Raw genomic sequence first — 16436 nt, forward strand, 5'->3', positions numbered from 1 at the left:
GCTGAGTTTCTCTTCACCATCGACCACGGCTACGCAGCAAAGCTTCCTGTCATTGGTTGATATAAAATGGCCTCAGCAACGGTTCCTCTCATTGGTTGGTAAATAAATGGCCATAACTTGGGAAGCACTTGTCCGATTAATATCAAACCTTGAAAAGGCACATCCTCAGGTCCCCAGCAATATATCTGGCAAGTTTCAATTAGATCGGACCAGCAGTTGTTGAGAAACAGCGGTCACACACACACACACACACACACACACACACACACACACACACACACACACACACACACACACACACACACACACACACACACACACACACACACATTGCTGGAATTATAGATATATATACTGAACATTTTCATATGAAATTGCCAAACAAACCATCTGCCAGAGAGCCCCTGGTGTTTGACATTCAGCACAATACAAACAATGAGACACTTAAAAAATAGATATTTGTGGAATATGTCAGGAAAACTCATTAAGAATAGATAAGACTGTGGGAAGGAATGTTGAGCAGTTGAAGAAAATGTAGAAAACATATCTGATAGTGATGGAGAAACGTCGATGATATATGATTATGGTGAGTACTTGCCTTTAAGGGCTGTACAGACGAGCACGATTGGATGGACATACAAATATAGTTCTCCAGGTGAGACTTGAGTTTAAGCTTTGGATTTGGGAAGATTAGTGATTAATCGAATGACAAAAGTGACCTAATTTATCTGGACATTGGTTGAATGTCTGCAAAGGCAGAGGACAAAGCAACTGCTACTGTGTGTATTGATAAATTATATCAGGCTTTAAGCCTCAGCCTGTTTATGTTTAAAGTTTATAATCGCAGAGATTTTCACTACATATTTTCCGATATCCGATATCCGATATCCGATATCAAGATGCAATTGCAATAAGTCCAAAATGTTTAAGACTCGTATGTCAAACTTCTGTGTTTTTAATCTTTTGAATAGCTTATCATTTGAAATTATTGCAATGACAAATTTTGTTCCATGAGTTATTGTTAAAATATATTACTGAATGTTGTGTGTGCCTCCATAGGCAACCAGACAAGTTGGTGATAGTATGGACACGCCGTTCACGAAGGAAGTCATCAAAGGTATCGAATTTGTTATCAACCCATTTGTGCTTCCCTTCCACTTTGTCTTTATTCTTTACTTTTTACTTTGTATACAAAACCAAAGCTCATGGAGGCAACAGGCAAAGTAAGAGAATGAACGGACAGGCAAAATGAGAGGGAGGGAGAGAGAGACAGACAGACAGACAGACAGACAGACAGACAGACACAGACCTTCTTTGAAAGAAGTCCCAGGACGAGTTGATGTCAGAGAAAGTAGAGATGGGAGACCAGTCTCGAAGTTTGATGGCTGCTTGAAGTCCCTGCCAGTCGGCCTGAGTGAAATGCCAGACTCGATGGCACTGAGGCTGTTCTCTAATAACAGCCAGAGAGATGTCTACTTTGATGAGCATATGGTCAGATGAACCGATTGGAGCAGCGGAAGAACAGCAAATATTTTCATGGAAATTGGTCAAAAACAGATCCAGAAAAGATGGAGAACTGTTGGTTGAGATCTGGGAAGGGAAGTTGACAGATTGTGTCAGTCCCAATGAGTCACAGAAGTCTTTTGCTGAAGTGCCACGGCAGGTGAGGGAGGTCCCCACACCCAGCCAACTGGCATGATGACAATTGAAGTAACCACATATGAGGAAGAGAGAGTTCAGATGAGATGATAGAAGTTAGTCCATGTTTTCAGAGAGCGAGATATAAATGGAGTCATCACTGTTTGGTGGAGGTACAACACACATTATAAACATGACGTGGGAGTGGAGGGGAAGCCGTAGCCAGAGTTATTCCTGGGGGTGTGGGGGAGAGAGGGCAGTGCATGGTGAGTGAGGAATAGAGTCTTTGATGAAGAGAGCAACTCCACCGCCAGGACGAGGCTCAGGTCTGTCATACCGGAGGAGGGAGTAACCAGGAAGAGATACTCGGGAGTCAGAGACATCTTGAAGGAGGGAAGTTTCTGTTAAGCAGATTATGTCTGGTTTGTCAGTGGCAACCTGTATGGAAAGATCTGTCAGGTTTTAGCAAAGGCCCCAGATATTTGAGGTTCACACTGCTAAGGATTAGGGAGGGGAGGAGGTTTTGAGGGCAGGGGAGAGAGTAGGGAGGAAGGTAAGGGGAGTTGTTGAAAGAGTTTGGGGGATTGCATAATAGCTCAGAGAGAGGGCTCGACGAGGAGAAAAGGCTCAGTGGTGATGGGTTGAGGTACAGTGGGGAGTAATACGAGAGGTGGCAGAGGGCAGTTGAACATTGGAGGTGGTAGAGTGATGATATGGAAGAGAGAGGGTGTGGGAAGGAGGCAGCTTTGTGGATGTGAGGAGGGGAACTTTCGGAAGGGGTGGTGAGGGGGGAGATTGGAGGTAGAAAGGTGAGAGAGCAGAGTTGAGGGAGAAGGGATGGGGGAGTTTTTGAGAAAGGTGGTAGGGAAGCTTGTAGGGGGAAAGTGTGAAGGTTGCTTTGTGAGGGAGGGAGACAATGAGAGCAGGCATGGCCAAGGTGCAGGAGGGCGAAGGGAGAGGTGAGGAGAGGATAAGGATGAGACTTGATAGAGGTATGGTGAAGAAGGGAGCGGGCAGTGGGAGGTACAACATTTGAGGGCTTGGGATGAGGGGGGTGTGTGCTTCGAGGAAGGGAGAGGGGGAGGGAGAGAGAGGGGGAAGGGAGAGAGGGAGGAAGGGAGAGAGGGACAGGGGGTGGGAAGGGAGAGAGGGAGAGGGGGGTGGGAAGGGAGAGAGTGGTGTAGAGAGAGAGAGAGAGAGAGAGAGAGAGAGAGAGAGAGAGAGAGAGAGAGAGAGAGAGAGAGAGAGAGAGAGAGAGAGAGATATATATATATATATATGTATATATATGTATATATATGTATATATATATATATATATATATATATATATATATATATATATATATATATATATATATATATATATATGGGGGGTGGGGAGAGAGATCAATGCAAAGTTTCAGGCTGCTTGGTTTCATTGCTCCAGCTTTGGTGTTATGGAGGACACACACACACACACACACACACACACACACACACACACACACACACACACACACACACACACACACACACACACACACACACACACACACACACACACACACACACACACACACACACACACACACACACACACTAGTACAGATGTAATAAATATATGAGTACAGATGTAAATTTAGATTGAAATATAATAAATCGTTTGAATTTTTATGTTAATTGGTTTGAATTTTTTGCTTCAAAATTCAATATAAAGCCCAGGTAAAAACATACCCTTGTGTCAACTTTTTGTTTTTCGCTCTTATCGCGGAGGAGCTTCTTGTGAGTCAACGGCCATCCATATCTCGTGCCCAACTTTGTCTGCAGATGTCTTCCTGCAGTTGAGATACTTTTTATTAAGAGGTTGGTGGCAAGATTTGCACTCCAGCCACCGTAAAACCCTTCATTCCGCAAAACATACCAAAAGCATTAAAAAAAATCTGAAAACCCACTCCATGGGAGTACCTTCTGTGCAGCTTCCCTTTGCAGGACAGCTCCCCAGATGACGGAATTGGGGCAAAGCCCAATCTTTGATGATAAGAGGGAAACCACAGGGTAACCTTCCCGGGTCAGATTGCAGGATTGTGTGTCAGGGTGGTGCTGAGGTGTTGTCCACCAGACGGTGGTCTCCTTGGGTTAACCTGAGGCGGTCCTTTTGGGTGGGTACCTGGAATGTCCTATCCCGAAGAGAGGATGATCACCTGTCTCTGTTATCATCTGAACTCAAGTGTTTGGACATCGGTATTGCAGCACTCATAAAAATTCAAAATTAAAACGATTACAAAAAAATAAAGCATTCTCTGGGGTTCGGAGACCGGATTTATGGTGAGATCATGGCTGGTGGTTACATCTACTATTTGTCTGGTTGCCGGATGGTTACCATGCCCAGGGAGTTGCTGTAACTGTGTCAAATAAGCTGACTCCAATGATAATTGAGGTAACACCAGTCAACGAGCGTATTATGAGACTAGGGATTCATCACTCATTGGGTGTCATTTCCCTGGTCTGTATATGCTCTGACTGATGCGTGTGATCTCACCGTGAAGGACACATTCTCTGCCACGCTCATGTCTGTGGTTGATCAGTGCTCTAAGCGAGATACTCTTCTGGTCTTGGGGCATTTCACTGCATCGATTGGAATTGATCGGGATGGTTATGAGATGTGTGTTGGTCCCCATGGGTCTGGAACTGTGAACCAGAATAGCACTGATTTCTTTGACTTTGCAAGAAGTCATGGACTTAGGGTGGCTGGTTCATTGTTTCAGTTCCCACAGGCTCATTGCTGAACTTGGCATTCCAATGCTGGCAGTGTGGCAAAGGAGATTGACCATGTGTTTGATGATGGTCACTGGAGGATGATCCAGAACTGCAGGGTTCACCGGAGTGCTCAGTTCCTCAATACTGACCACCGGATTGTTGTAGCAACTCTTAAGTTGCACCTTAAATCCAGGAAAATGGTACCATCCCAGCCTCGGCTGGATGTTGGCAAGTTCAAGGATGAGAGGATAGCTGAGGAGTTTGCGAACAGGATGAGTGGAGATTTGGGGGTCTGGGTGCTTTGGGGGATCCTGAAGAGTTGTGGAGTGCCTTCAAGACCACCGTCCTTGATGTTGCCAGTAGATGTCTTGGAATTCACCATTGGGTGAAGAATAATTTTTTCCCAAGGGACACTGGATAACATTGACCACATTCATAGGGCCAGGCTGAATTGCAGAGCTGAGCTGTTCAGGGAGCTGAGGCGTAAAACTGTGCGTGCACAAAGGGTGGACAAGGAGGCCTATTTGCGAGGAATCTGTGAGGGGGGTAGAGCATTACCTGTGGTTAAGTGATTCTCCTCCTGGTTACAGGGGAATTCGCGCATTACATTCCTTCAAGCCCGTCCCTCGGTGTACTGCAGTTAGAGCAGAGGGTGGTGGGCTCTTGACAGAGGAGTCTGAAGTGAAGGCCCTCTGGGCTGGTTACTTTGAGTGGCTGTATTAGGCTGATCCACCAGCTGTCGAGTTGGATGTCAGGGGTGTTATAATCCTAATTGCTGATCCTCCAATCAACTGTGGTCCACCTTCGTTTGTGGAAACACAGGCTGCGGTGAACCGGTTGAGATGGGGTAAAGCTCCTGGGATCTGTAGCATCCATGCTGAACTTCTCAAGGCTGGTGGAAATGCTGCATTCGTGTCGATGCATGCAGTTCTCTGCTCTGCCTGGAACACAGGCATCATCCCAAGGGGCATTGTTGTTCCTGGAAGTTCATTGAACTGGAAGAGGGGCATTGTTGTTCCTCTCTGGAAAGGGAAGGGTGATCGCCAAGACTGCAACAACTACCGATGAGTGACGCTGCTCTCAGTGCCAGGCAAGGTCTTTGCTTGGATAATTCTTGATAGGGTTTGCCACCATCTGCTTGAGCACGAGCATCCAGAGCAGTCAGGCTTTACACCAAAGAGGTCAAAAATTGACCGTATCTTTGATCTTCGGTTCCTCACCGAATGCAGGCGAGAGTTTCGGCAGGGGCTGCTTGCAGCCTAAATTGATCTCTGAAAAGCATTCAATTCAATGAATCGGGATGCCCTCTGGAGTATTCTTGGTCTTCGTGGGGTGCCACCAAAACGGATCTATCTGATGTCTGAACTATACTCTGGAACTGAGAGTGCTGTGAGATGTGGTGATACCATCTCTGACTTAATTCCATTTGTTGCTGGCGTTCGTCAGAGGTGTGTACTGGCCCCAACACTTTTCAGCACTTGTATTGGCTGGATTCTGGGGAGGACGTCGGAGAGATCAAGCTGCAGTGCATCGCTTGGGAATGTCAAGATCTCTGACCTTGATTTCGCAGATGATGCAGTCATCGTTGTGGAAACTCTCGATATCCTTTTGGGAGACCTCGACGTGCTGAATGAGGGGTCGGAACCAATGGGATTATAGGTTTCCTGGGTCAAAACTAAGATCCAGATTTTCAATGACATCTTGGATGCTGCTATCCTGTCTGTACCTGTTTGTGGCGAGGATGTTGAGGTCACGGAGAGATTCACTTACGTTGGCAGTGATATTCATGTCTCTGCTGGCTGTGAACCAGAGGTCAACAGACGTGTTGGTCGGGCCCGTCGAGTCATGGATTCACTTTATCATGGGGTGTGGGGACGCTGCCGGTGCCTGTGCAGGACGACGAAAGTCTGAGTCTTCAGGTCCTTTGTGCTTTCAGTCTTGCTCTATGGATGCGAGACTTCGACTCTGACCAGGAATCTGAGACGGAGACTTCATTCCTTTGGTACCAGGTCTCTTCGGAGAATCCTTGGCTCTCGCTGGTCGGACTTTATGTCCAATGAACAGTTGCTGAGAGAGACTCAAATGAGAGTTTTTACCTGTATAGTCTGTGAGCGTCAGCTGCGGCTGATCTTGCGATCAAACCCCTGTGTGAGTGAGTGAGTGAGTGAGTTGGTGAGTTATCAGATCTACTATTATCTATATACCCCATTCGAGGTTCTGCATTATTTATTGCTGTTTCTTGTTTCTTTGTTTTATTCTTGCTGTTACTTTTCTGCAATGCTAAGCTTATGTGAGTGAAAAAGTAAGCAGGGAAGCTGAACAAACCAAAGCTTGTTGGTGATTAAAATATGTCAGCTGTGCTTCAATTGTTTATCCGAGATTGTTTATCCTCAAATTAATCACAAACGATAGTCTTGCTGTGTTAGTGATTGAGGAAATGCTTGCAATCATCGTTTTCTGTGTAATCATACTTTGATGCCACCTGACCGAATATCCAGTTGGAGAGTTCATCCAATAGAGGGCGTGGTTGTGCCACTCTGTGGAACAGGCGTTTCACTTTCTTTCAAGCTGCATCTTTTTATACCATTTGCATTTTCCACATCCATAACCTCGTGGATAAAAGCGTTGTTATCCACGTGTTAAGTTGTTTGTTTGTGAATGACATTGACATTACATAAAACTTGAAAACTAAGTTTGGATGTATTTAAATGGCAAATTTCCGTCATGAGCGTAAAAATAAAATAGGTTTACTTTTTATTTCCTAATATTTTGCATTGAGAAAACTCGAAAAGTATAATTAGGACTGTGACCATCTATTACCCTACCAATTCTTTTTTTAATCATCACACCATTATTAATTATAAGGGGGAACCAAAATCGATTGCCTTAATTGATTTTGAGTCGTTTCGGAGGGACAAGCAACCCAACCGTAAAAGGAAACTTTGCTTCCGTGGGATGAAAACGTTGAACTTGAACGGAGCTGCCCTGATTAAATTGGAGTTTAATACAAGTCTGAAGACGACGATGGTTCACGAGCAGTATTTGACGATGTAGATTGTTTCAGAAGTCAAGGATGAGACAATGTGATAATGTTTGACCAAGTTATAAAAATGATCAACATGATGTGGTACGAGTGACAGGTTATTAGCTGCAAAATGTCGAAAACCCGGTGTTGTTCAACAACTTTCAAAATTTGACCTTTGCATAACCTTTAAAGGTAACAAAACAATGTTGTGGACATTAAAATAAGGAAACTGGATACGTGCTATAGCTTATTGGAGTTAGCTCGTCGAAGAAGGTCGAAAACCCGGTTCGATTCCCACAGCTTTGAAATTTTGACCTTTGTGAACTTTAAAAGTCAAAGGTCAAGGATTATGACCTTTGGTGCAAAACTTCCTCTGGAACATTCCAGGAACAATATAACATCATATAAGCTATATGGCATTTCGCACTCCTCGGATTATCCATACTATGATGAAATCAGCGTAAAAACAAACTTGAAGGGGGTGCCACGGGCAAGGTGTTCGAGATAGAGGAAAATGGTTTCTATACTTTAGGTGGGGAATGACCTCAAGATTATGCATAAAAAATATTGTCATCCTAGCTCTCAAAGTTTGGGCGGTCGTATGATTTTTATGTCAAAATTCGCAATTTTCTAAGTTCGTGACCTTGACCTTGGGACGAAAATGAAAAATCGAGCTCCGTGGGGCTATGCAGGTGCCATTGGGCTAACCAAATACCGAAACCCCTGCCAGATTCGACAAACCCCTCGGAGAAGATGGATTTTTATGTCAAAATTCACAATTTTCTAAGTTCGTGACCTTGTGACCTTGACCTTGGGCCAAAAATGAAAAATTGAGCTCTGTGGGGCTATGCAGGTGCCATTGGGCTAACCAAATACCGAAAACCCTGCCAGATTCGACAAACCCCCTAGGAGAAGATGCTAATTGAAATCGGCTACCCTCTAAAAACACATGTTTTTGGGGCGTGGCTCCACCCATAATGGGCGCACCATGCCCATTTTCAGGAAAACACAACTAGATCATGATATAAACCTCCCACCAAAATTTTGTCAGGATCGGATCAAATCCCACGGAGCTATGCTCGGGAAAGACAGACAGACAAGCCGGTAGGCAGACATGGGTAGTCGCCTACCCAATAGAACCTGACGCGCTGGGCCCGTTCAATGGGAAAGAGCTGAGGATTAGGCACAATAAAATTCATGATTCCAGCTTCAAGGGTTAACGCTCCAGATTGTTTTTTCGTTAAAATACCCCCACATTTAGAGGTTCTTCGGCCGTTGCTAGGCAACGGAGGGGTCCATAGCAACGGTTCTCTCTCTCACACATAACTAGGACATACCATGAACCTACCATACCAGTTTCATGTATATCTGAATCATAGTCTCTGAGATATAACAAACTTCATTTTTTAATTGTTTTCAACCAGGGTTCATTCAAAGTCTATCTTCTCCGACAGTTTTCATAGGATCCAGCTGGAAATTTTTGACAATATGGCTGAATGTACTGCCCACAGTCGCTCGTGGCCCGATTTTTGATTTTCGAAAAAATGTATTTTTTATGATTTTTCAAAAAATTCAAAGTCCCGTTGCTAGGCAACGGTGGTGTCCATAGCAACGGTTGTCATTTGCACACAACAAGGTCATGGTATGAACCTACCAACCAAGTTTCATCGTAATCGCCATTGTATTAACTGAAATCGCTATTTTAAATACTGATAAGGGTAGAACAAATCTCCAAAAATTTTTTTTTTTCGACTCGATCGACTACCCAACAGACAGACAGACAGACAGACAGACAGACAGACAGACAGACAGACAGACAGACAGACAGACAGACAGACAGACAGACAGACAGACAGACAGACAGACAGACAGACAGACACAGACACAGACAGACAGACAGACAGACAGACAGACAGACAGACAGACAGACAGACACACAACAATAACGAATATAGTGATCACTTATTTTTTTCGTGAAAATATTTTTTCGTGAACCAATATTTGGTCAACCTCCCACAAATTGCAACAAAAGCAAACTCAACAGATTTTGATACCTGGATATGTCCGCAGTGACAGAAAAAAAAAGTCCTAAGGGATCCTCCAGGGGGCAAGTCCTGAAATCATGGAAATCCAATATGGCCACCATCCGGCTTCAGGGAAAATGAGAAAATTGTAAAGATTGATATTTTAATATGTAAATGTATGTTTTTCTGCATTGTAATTGTTTCTAGTTATGGACAGTATATTGATATACAAGAATAATTATAAAAAAGTGAAATGTATTGAGGGTAAAATTAAAAATGATAGCTTTTTTGTCCAAAAATGTCAATTTTTTGTCCCGAAATTTTTTTTTTTTTTACCTGGTACTGATTTTGGCTCCTGGGCAAAAAAAAAAGAAACGTTGAAGACACAAGATGAAATCAAGTCGATGGATATACAATATAATTATGTAAATCATTGAAACATGACAAAATTTACAATTCCACTCGGAGTAATCACATCTGCCTGATGAAGTTTTCGAAATGAAAATGAAAATTCTCATTAAACTCAGGAACTACATCCATTATAAACTTACTATACATGTTGAGAAAAATCAAGCGTATTAAAGTTAGAACTCGACAATGTCGTCATCATCCTCATCATTGTCACATGGAGTGTTTGTGCAGCCAGAGCCCCTGCAGTTTCCACAAGCTGGAGTGCACTCAATGTTGTGCTTCTTGCATGTGCATCTCATGGTGCTACATTCAGCCTGGCAGTTGCACCTAATGACACGTAACATCTTTTCAGGAGCTGGAGCTATTGATGTCTGAAGTGGCACAAAACCCTCGTCACACTTCTGCCAACCCCAGTCTGTGGAAGAAGAATGCAAGTCTGACGTCTTGAAACGAATCAAAGACCACCTTCAGAAGCATGCCAAGTCTGCAAAGATATCGTCTAGAACTTCAGCGCTCTGGGTTCAGTATATGGACATGCTGGACATTCTATGCAAATACATCAGGGTAGAGCGCACTGGGAACTGGGCACTACATCTCCAGGCCATCCAGGAAATGCTGCCTTACCTGGCAGCCTCGGGCCACAACCTGTATGCCAAATCTGCGAGGGTGTATCTGCAGCAGATGTCCAACCTCAAAACTAAACATCCCAATGTCCAACAACGTTTTGATGAGGGGTTCCATGTGGTTCGACGAAGTGATCGCCTGTGGGCAGGTCTTTCATCTGACCTGATCATCGAACAAGTTCTGATGAGAAGTTTGAAGACCAGCGCGGGGCTCACACGAGGTCGAGGAATGACAGAGCAACAACGGCTGGTATGGCTACTATCAATGCCTGCCTGTGCAGAAATAAATGAGGCAATGCAGGAGCTCACAGGTGTGAACTACAACACTGGAGAGCAGAAGAAGGGCATGACCAAGGCAAGACAATCTCGTGACTGGAAGGACACACTATCGGCTCTTCAGTATTTACAGGAATGGAATCCATTCAGTAGTGATCCACGTCTGAGGAATATTGCCACTGGAGTTCATGCACACCCCACCGTCAACGTCGATACAGCACATGCTTTAGGAGCCAAAATATTGAAATCTATGGATGGGAAAACACCTGCCGAGTACACATTTAAGAGGAAAGACCAAGTTGTCACCCTCGGCATAAAGTCATCTGTCAAGATTGATGGAGAGCAAGTCCAGGTTGACCCACAACTCCTCTTCCAGAGACTGATCACTGTTGCACAGACAGCAGAAGAACTGGAGTCGGCCTTCAAATATGAACTGTGCAGCTATCCACCAGCCCTCTTTGATTCCTCTCTTCAGCTCCGAGAAGCACACAAGCCAGTCTTTGCTAATGCCATCTGGGATCTTCTTGGATCCGATGTCCCAGCTGATATCCCCAATGATGGGCAACAGTATGTTTTGGATGGCGAGGCACTTGTTCAACGCATTCCATGGTCTCGTGGATCTACATACAGAGACATATGCCACCAGTACACTGATTATGTAACGAAGAAGTACAGAGATGCCATAGTCGTGTTTGATGGTTATGAGAGTACCAACACGAAGGACATGACACACCAGAGATGGTCTAAAGGGAATGCTGGCACTACTGTGACATTTACAGCTGACATGCATCTCACAATGAAGAAGGAACAGTTTCTTGCCAATAGGCAGAATAAACAGCGATTCATTTTTATGTTGAGTGAAGAGCTTCAGAAGAACTGAGACACACACCATGCCTCAGGGGATGCTGATCTCCTGATTGTACTGAAGGCCGTGCAGTCTGCTACTGTCACCAACACTGTGTGAGTTGGTGATGACACAGACCTCCTCGTCCTCCTATGCTACCATGCAAGCTTAGAATCCCATGACCTCTTCTTTTGTCCCGAGCCAAAGAAGAACACTAAGAAGCCTCGCATCTGGAACATCAAGGCTACAAAGAAAATGATTGGTACAGACATATGCAAGCACATACTGTTTCTTCATGCAGTTCTTGGGTGCGACACGATATCTCGTCTTCATGGGATTGGAAAGGGAGCTTCCCTCAAAAAGTTCAAAGCAAACAACACATTCCATGAGCAGGCCAAGGTTTTTGATACATATCCAGCTTCCATATGTGATGTGGCAGATGCAGGAGAAAAAACATTGGTGATAATCTACAACCGAAAGTCAACTGACACCCTGGACACCCTCCGGTATCAGCGGTACTGGGACAAGGTGGCTTGGAGCTCCTCTCACGTGCAACCACAGACGTTACCACCAACATCAGAAGCAGCAAAGTATCACAGCCTGCACGTGTATCTGCAAGTCCAAGAATGGAAGGGATGTGCAGATGAACTTCTTCCGACAGACTGGGGTTGGCAGAAGTGTGACGAGGGTTTTGTGCCACTTCAGACATCAATAGCTCCAGCTCCTGAAAAGATGTTACGTGTCATTAGGTGCAACTGCCGGGTGGTGGCCATATTGGATTTCCATGATTTCAGGACTTCCCCCCAGAGGATCCCTTTGGACTTTTTTCTGTCACTGAGGACATATCCAGGAATCACAATCTGTTGAGTTTGCTTTTGTTGCAATTTGTGGGAGGTCATCCGACATTTTGACTGTACTATAACGAATATAGTGGTCACTTATTTTTTTCGTGAATTTTTTTTTTCGTGAACCAATAATGTACAGTCATTTTATATTGTTCGTAGTTGATGATGATGATGATGATATACCATACTCTTTACAGGGTATTGGTGCTGCTGAAACAGTTTCTTGGCAAGGATTATACAGGGTTGTTTGCCATTGCCTTCCCATCATTGTTTGTCTGTGATCTCTCCTTTTAAATGCTGAGTGTTGAGCGAAGAAGCAGCACACCAGTTTTTTGGCCGAGGTTTGAACCACGGACCTCCCAGGCTCAGAGCTGATGCTCTAACCATTACATCACTGAGTCTGGTTATTCCAAGATAATTCTATCATATGCTCATCCTGAAGAATGATATGAGGGCCTGAACCTAAATTGGAAGCAGAATTTATTTGACCATGGTACCAAAAGTCTAAGCTACTCATAACTAACTTTTTTTTATTACAAAGCCTTCCTAAGTTTGTCTAAAAAACATTTGGTTGCAGTTGTTCTTTTTTTTGATGCAGGTTATTTTCCTCTTGTTTGTCGTTTTTCGGTAGTTTCAGGGCACATCCGATCTATAGATTATGGTAAGTTGTAAATTGGCAGCAGATTTTCTAGAGGGCCTCATGGTATTTTTTTTCTCGTGAATTTGGGTTTGGTAGAAAAGAAGACTGCAGGTTTGGGGGTAATGTCCTTCCTCATATCCATTTGTGATCTTTCTTTAAAGAAAAAGAACATAAAAAAGAACAAATTTTATTTTTATTCTCTTTGTAAACTGCTTTGGAGATTTTATTTAAAATTAAAAGCATGATAAAAGGTACCAGCAGGGGTACCACGCGTTGCCCGGTGCTGTTGTAATCGTTGACATTTTGAACAAATCAAGGTATGATCTTTTTTTCCCCCCATTTTTTGTGGGGGTCTAAAACACTTCCCTACACCCACTATGGAATGAGGTCGGGGGATCATTTAATATTACCTTTCACATCTACAAAGGCTTAGGCTCTATACAGCAATTTTTTTTAAATGCAACCTTTTTTTTCAAAATTTTCAATTTATTTCCCCCTAAAACACTCTCACTGATGAACATTTGAAAGTTTTATAGAGATCCGTTCAACTATCTCTGAGAAAAATGGTGACACACACACACACACACACACACACACACACACACACACACACACACACACACACACACACACACACACACACACACACACACACACACACACACACACACACACACACACACTGCCATCTTGTAGTACAGATGATCAACATCAATATCGAAAAGTATAATCGATTATAATGGCTAAACCTCCCTCATTGGTGTCTTCCAGCCTCGAAGCTGGCAGCCTGGCATCAAAAACCCTTACAAGGGAGTGGTTATATGGCCTGTTCCAGAAAATGTGGAGATCACCGTGACACTCTTCAAGGTGAGTGTGATCACATGCACAGGCATGTGCATTGCTGTAAACCTGTTGGTTCTGTGTAAACAACGTGACCCTTCATATGATTGTTTTTTTTTTTTAAAGAAAAGGATTGTGTATATACCTCTTACTGTGTTTTAACCAGTTGAAATATACCTAATTAATTTAATATAGTTGTTTCGAGAGTCCACAAGTGTATTGATATATTTTACATGTACAAATGAACAAAAATGAAATTTGATTCCAAGAAAAGCATCCAGCTGTTATTTTGGATATCATGTTAAATAGTTATATCTCAACAGTTTTCATATTTGGAAGTCGCACGCACGCACGCATACACACTCTTTTTTTTCATTTTTACATTTTGAAGATTCCTGATTGCAATAGGTTTTGCCACAGGCCTCCTGAAACCACATGTGACATTTCTGTCTCTTTGAAGGATGGTTGAGCCTGTAGTACTAAGCATAGCTGGTTAATGTGCCAGTCAGCATTACTGTTTCTTTGTTTCAGCCCAATACGTTCAGTTGCAGACAGTTTCGGCGGCACACATTAACGAGGGCAGACTAATATTCCTTTAGAAACACAAAAAAATGCACAAACCCTTGACTTCGAAAGATGAGCCTGAGACAGTATCCCTGAGGAATCGCTGAACCACTGGGCAAATAATTTTACATCACGGTGTCACTGTATCAGATCGGAAAGTGGTCTGCATTACAAACACAGCATTGAAAAAAGGGCCAATATTATAAATTTAACATTTCATATGGAACAATTCAATCAGGATGAACTTTGATCCCATTTGTATCAAATATAGGGGGAAAGTTGCATATTCAAAGTCAACTGGTGACACTTTTTATAAATTGGCCCTCCCTTTTTGTGTCTCTACCTTCATAGTCGTCAGATCTTCTTCGACTTCTTCTTATTATTATTGTTATTTATCGTTTTCTTTTTTCTCCTTTTTCTTCTACTTTTTCTCCTTCCACTTTTCTTCTTTTACTTATTTTTTCCTCTTCTATTCCATTAAATGTTTAAAACAGGGTCTTTTACCATTATGAGAGACATTAACAACTTTTAAACACCTTCTGTTTGACACTTGTTTGGGAAGAAGTGCTGATTTGAAATAACTGCTAATGATACTGTACTGACCGACCTATGTTATTCCCATAGGATCCCCATGCTGAAGAATTTGAAGACAAGGAATGGACTTTTGTTATTGAGAATGTAAGTCTGGTGAATGTGTAGTGTTGTTATTTTCCTAATTGCTGTAATCACTGTATATAGCAAATACATACATTGCAAATAAAATGTGAACATGCCAATATGCTTACTTGCATAAAAAGGGAAGATAAAATAATCCGAAGCAAAACGACCGCTTTATTAACTTATTCTTTGAAAGAGTGGGAGATTAGAAATTCTGAACATTAATACTGTTGTTGGTCAGACTCGTCCCAGTTGCCAGGTCCAAATCCGCTGAACAGCGTCACGTCAAAGCGGTCATGCCGGCCAACTGATTCTTGTGATCCGGGCTGGATTACGAGCCTGTTTGCCACAATACCTTGCTCCAGTGGAATACCTGAGCCAATCAGGCGATGCGTTAATTGGTGCTGTACGTCCAATTTGACTAAGTAGTGATCTGAGTGCAATTGCTCGACAGAGGCACTGTCTTGTACTGGGCAGTAATCACCCGAATCCAATCTGTCCTTTAATGAATGTGTATAGCTCCTTGAACTAGCAACCGGGACCAAGTGTATATTGGGTAGTCGATCGAGTCGGAAAAAAAAAATTTCGAAAAATTTTTGTTTTTCGATTAAAAAAAAATTTTGGGATCTATTGATCTATTGATCTACCCTTTTTTGTTGGTCGTGGTGTCGGTCTGTCGGTGTGTGTGTTTGTCAGGGGTTTTTTGACCCCTTTGCAGTTGTTCGATTTTGATGAGATTTGGGTGGTAGGACCAGTTTATGACCTCGTTGTACCGCATAGGTACTGGTTGCTAACGCCCTTTTGGTTGCCAAGCAACGGGACTTTGAAATTTTTGAAATCATAAAAAATTAATTTTTTCGAAAATCAAAAATCGGGCCACGAGCGACTGTGGGCAGTACATTCAGCCATATTGTCAAAAATTTCCAGCCGGATCCTATGAAAACTGTCGGAGAAGATAGACTTTGAATGAACCCTGGTCGAAAACAATAAAAAAAACGAAGTTCGTTATATCTCAGAGACTGTGATTCAGATATACATGAAACTGGTATGGTAGGTTCATGGTATGTCCTAGTTATGTGTGAGAAAGAACCGTTGCTATGGACCCCTCCGTTGCCTAGCAACGGCCAAAAAAACCTCTAAATGTGGGGGTATTTTAACGAAAAAACAATCTGCAGCATTAACCCTTGAAGCTAGAATCATGAATTTTCTTGTGCTTAATCCTCAGGTCATTCCCCATTGAACGAGCCCATCGCGTCAGGTTCTATTGGGTAGTCGACTACCCATGTCCGCCTACCGGCTTGTTATAATGTG

The 16436-nt window shown here is 43.1% G+C and overlaps 1 protein-coding gene across 15 annotated transcripts in view; it reads left to right on the forward strand.

Annotated features, from left to right (window-relative positions):
* Nucleotides 1-16436, forward strand: part of EHBP1 (EH domain binding protein 1) — a 340218-nt gene that overhangs the window by 101864 nt on the left and 221918 nt on the right. For all 15 annotated transcript variants that reach the window (XM_085887653.1, XM_085887654.1, XM_085887656.1 and 12 more), the window contains 3 exons: nucleotides 1060-1117; nucleotides 13836-13931; nucleotides 15093-15146. In XM_085887653.1, the coding sequence (XP_085743779.1) occupies nucleotides 1060-1117; nucleotides 13836-13931; nucleotides 15093-15146 (208 nt within the window). The remainder of the gene's footprint in view (nucleotides 1-1059; nucleotides 1118-13835; nucleotides 13932-15092; nucleotides 15147-16436) is intronic.

This window comes from Eptatretus burgeri, chromosome 7, assembly GCF_056783735.1.
Source record: "Eptatretus burgeri isolate ZD-2024b chromosome 7, Ebu_testis_v1, whole genome shotgun sequence".
Taxonomy (NCBI): Eukaryota; Metazoa; Chordata; class Myxini; order Myxiniformes; family Myxinidae; genus Eptatretus; species Eptatretus burgeri.